We start from the raw sequence: 4,315 nt of genomic DNA, 5'->3' as shown, positions 1-4,315 counted from the left end.
AGTTCTGCTGAAGCCAAACGTGGATTTTTGAAAATGAACTTGGTCATCACAACGCTGCGATCAGGGCTGACCAGATCAATTGTTGCAGTAATGTTGTTCATCAGCATCAATGGACCACCTCCTCAATAATGGAATGGCACTGCGGCAACTCAGAAGTGGTTGCGGACTCATCGATCGGCTGTGGATACTCAGGTTAAGCATTCTAAGCTGCCCACATTGAATGAACTCAGATGTGTGCAAAAACTGTTTGCTGGCTAAAATCAAAGACTGTCCTGGTGCTTACAATTTAGTCCATAAAACCAAAGACCTGGCAGACAGGTTATTTGTTTTGTATAATCTCGTTTGCACCAACTTAGAATATGCTTTTGCTGTATTTAGAGTTGTAGCCTACTGTTCGTTATTAACTAAATGAGATTTTGGTGTAACTGTCACATTGGCAGTTTATTGGTTCTTACTCGCAAAGCTGCTAACACAAGCGCTCATTTCAGGAGATGCATTTCCTCACTTTCCTACAGTCAATTTTTTGCAAGTTTGCTTAGAATTGGCTCATTCAAACAAGCAGCCTACGATTGAGTTAAGAGATTGGAATTAGCTCATGCAAAGCAAGTTTCAAGTGTAAGCCTACGTATAGTAAAGAAAAAGCAAAGGAGATTGCAGTGTAGCAACCAAGCCAAATTTCAAACTTATGAGTTTATTTCGGATTCAACCACGTTTTCACGTTTTGTTGCTTCTACCTTTTTCTGTACTTCAAGCTATGTTTTAGCGTGAGTTATTTTTCGATATGATGTTCAGAAATGAAAACAAACCAAACAGTGTTTCTTTTAAAAAAAAAAGGTAAAGATTGTTGGCTCACCTACACCGATTACTTATACATAGCCTACTTTGTCTATAACAACACAGCTAGGTGTTAATAGAGACCCCCCCCCAAATAAAATGCTAGGAATACACCCCTGCTCTTTGATGTTCATTACCTCCAGAGTCCAGAGTATATAATTGTTTTATCATCTTTCATAAATTGACCAGTTTTTGTCCATCTTACTTTGCAAAGACCCAAGCAGTTCATTCTCATTCTGTCCATTTCTAGCATAGCCTAATATTGTCCAGTTTTCTTTGTTGGTAAATTGTTCGTACATTCCATGTGGCAATTCTTTGAGTTCGTTGTCGGAATGTTTTTGCATTAATTACAGTTGTTGAATGACGATCGAAGGAGCCCTGCCATTGATGGCTCCGACTACCGGGCGAGGGGCTCAGGTTTCCAGAACTCGGAGACCCATTTACGCTGTTTCTCGTATTTTTGTTAAACTTTTGCATCATTCTAGACTTGGTAAGAGTACTGAAGTAGGTAGGCCAGTTCTTTTATTCAGCGCCTCTGTGTTTAGTCAACCGCACTGCTTCCAGCCGCACCACGAGGAGATACACAGATGACTTGGTGCCAATAACGGTCACCCAACGGCCAACAAAAATGCTAACTCTGTATGAAAGATATTTAAAAAAGATGTTAAAAAAACAATAGCCTCCGTTAGTGTTTCAAGTTGACAAAGCGTTTCACTTCAAACTTAACTTCGCTGCTAAATTTTGATTTAAAGAAATCTTGTTATTCTACTCCAGAAAAAAAGTTTTTATTATTGTAGACATACAGTAAATTGTGCTTTGTGGTGCGTAAATTCAGTTCGTTTTTATGAGGAACAATAAGCAGTCAAACTGAGAATCGTCATGGAAGGAAATATTTGAAAGAAATAAAACTTGCAAAAGAATTAAAAAATGTTTGTGATGGAAAGGGAAAAGAAAAAAACATACTTAAATCTGCTGATATATTTCATCAACTTGCAATTATTTACAAAGAGAAAAGTCCAGATAAAATCAGTTTGATTCAAAGTGCAGCTCTCTTCAACGCTGCCATAACAAGACAACCATCGAATGATGAATTTAAGAACAATCTTAAACAACTTTGCTCTCATGTACTTGAAGTAGCAGGAGCTGAAAATACAAAAGCAGATTTAATCAAAATATCACGAGATGTTGGTTTGAAAGTGAAAGAAATGAGAGAAAGCACCAACAAACGTTTGAAACAATTTGATGTCAATTCTTCCAAAACTTCAAGAAAACTAGAGAACGACATGCAAAAAAAACAAATAGAATTCGTTCGAAATATTCAAAGCAAAATAACTGAAGATTATACAAAATTGATGGATTACGCTTCTAAACAATGCATCGACATAATGGGAGAGCCCCCATGTCAATACTCTGTTGTTGGAATGGGATCACTTGCTCGAAAAGAAATCACTCCTTACTCTGACTTCGAGCATGTGATTGTTTTAGAGGAAGGAGTGCAACACAAAGACAATTATGACGCAATATTAGAGTTCTTTCGATGGTTCAGTGTTATTTTCCAAATTATTATCATCAACTTAAAAGAAACGATTCTTCCAAGCGTCGCCATTCCTTGGCTGAATGACTTCAGTATTCCTGATGGAGACTGGTTCTTTGATGCTCATACAACACGTGGCATTTCGTTTGACGGAATGATGCCACAAGCTTGCAAGTTTCCACTTGGCAGAACACAAGGAACTGAAAACAAGCCTTGGACCACAGAGTTAATTAAACCGATCAGTGAGATGGTGAAGTATCTTGAGACCGATGAAGACATGAAGAATGGCTACCATCTTGCTGATATATTAACAAAAACATGCTTTGTATCTGGACACATAGATGTGTAGCCTACAATCGATTTCAAGAAAGAGTTTCACAAAACTTACACAAAAGCGCACTTCTCCGAGTGCGCACAAAATGAGCGCACTCGGAGAAGATTTAATGCAATACGACGCCGAAGTCAACTTTGCAAATGTCACCCTGAAATTTCATTGCAACATAAAGCGAGTGATGTATCGAAGCATTTCAATATTCATAGCAGCTCTTGGGCGACTTCATTCGATTAATAAACGTTCTTGTTTTGAAATCATCAATGGCCTCCACAAAAATAAGAAAATTAATATCGAAACTAAGAAGCGATTGCACTACGCAGTGTCTGTGGCTTGTCTGACTCGCTTGAAAGTTTACATGGCAAAGAAAAGACAAGATGACGTCATTGGAGAAAGAGATTACAAGGAAAATGACAACAAAACACTGAATGAACTTATTAGTATCACTGGTGAACAATCTTTGATTGAATATTTCAACATTGTCTGTTCTTTACAAGCAGTTTTGCGATCAGGTCAACATTCTGACCTAAAACTTCCACTTGTTGAATTAAAACAATTGAAATGTAAACTTTCCACGAGATTTTGGATGCTTCTGTTGCTATGGCGATATGATTTACTTTTGGAGGAATGGAAAAGGTTTTCTCAATTGAAACAACATGAATTACAAAAGGACGACTTGTTGACAATATACCTTTCAGTGGCTTGTACCTACAAGATGAAACGACAGTTTCACAAATCACTTGAAGTTTTAGAAAAGTTCACCAAAGAATTGGATGTTGTAGACGAGGAAATGTTGTTAAATCATGAACCGACCAAGTCAAGGATGATGAGCTTCTACTATTTAAAGGCAGAGTTGTTGTATTCCTTATGTCGTTACGAAAAAGCCAGTTTGTACGTGGAGCAATGCATTACAAAAGTGAAACCCCATCTTCCGCGTTTTCATCGTGTGTTAGCTGGTCTGACACTTACGAATGGGAATTGCAAGCTTGAATTGAAGTTGCCCGAAGAAGCAATTATTTTATACGAGCAAAGTTTAGCACATCATAATGAAATGCTTGATAATAGTTCATGCGCTCATTCACTTCTCAAATCTCAAACCTATTTTTCCATAGCAAAGTGTTATACACATTTGGGAAAATATGACCAAGCAAACCATAATGTGAATATTGCTATTGATATCATCCAAAATACAGAATGTCCAATATTTCAGTTGTGTTATTGCTATCATTCAGCAGCAGAATTGTATTTCATTAGCAACGACACCAAAAAGGCTGTGCATTATCTACAAATGGAACTTAAATTGAGGCGTGAACATGTTCCAAGTGACCAACAAGACAATGATGAAGATATAAACAAGTGCAAGGATCTTATAAACTCCATATTGGATTGCCAATAGTTGGAATTATTCTGTCTCACTGTGTAATTGTCGTTGTGCTGTTCTACGCAGGTTTGCAGTGTCACACTTTTATGTTTCATGTTTGTTCAAAAATTATTTCCTACTTAGTTCCAGTTTATGATTGGAGCAGTGCTTGACAAAGTTCAAAAGTTGTCAAATTGAGGTTGACCTTATTCAAATTGAGATTGCAAACTTAGGTTCACTTTCATCAAAATCCATT

General features: G+C 37.2%; 1 protein-coding gene across 1 annotated transcript; it reads left to right on the top strand.

Annotated features, from left to right (window-relative positions):
- Window positions 1-1,194: 1,194 nt before the first annotated feature.
- On the top strand, window positions 1,195-4,095 carry LOC145784742 (uncharacterized). The gene is made up of 3 exons (XM_082596594.1): window positions 1,195-1,324; window positions 1,684-2,693; window positions 2,764-4,095. The coding sequence occupies exons 1-3, from the start codon at window positions 1,195-1,197 to the stop codon at window positions 4,093-4,095; spliced, it is 2,472 nt and encodes an 823-aa protein (XP_082452720.1).
- Window positions 4,096-4,315: the final 220 nt, after the last annotated feature.

This window comes from Aplidium turbinatum, chromosome 15 (genome assembly GCF_918807975.1).
Source record: "Aplidium turbinatum chromosome 15, kaAplTurb1.1, whole genome shotgun sequence".
Taxonomy (NCBI): Eukaryota; Metazoa; Chordata; class Ascidiacea; order Aplousobranchia; family Polyclinidae; genus Aplidium; species Aplidium turbinatum.
The sequence above is the reverse complement of the archived record's forward strand: the minus strand, read 5'-3'. Positions and strand labels throughout refer to the sequence as shown.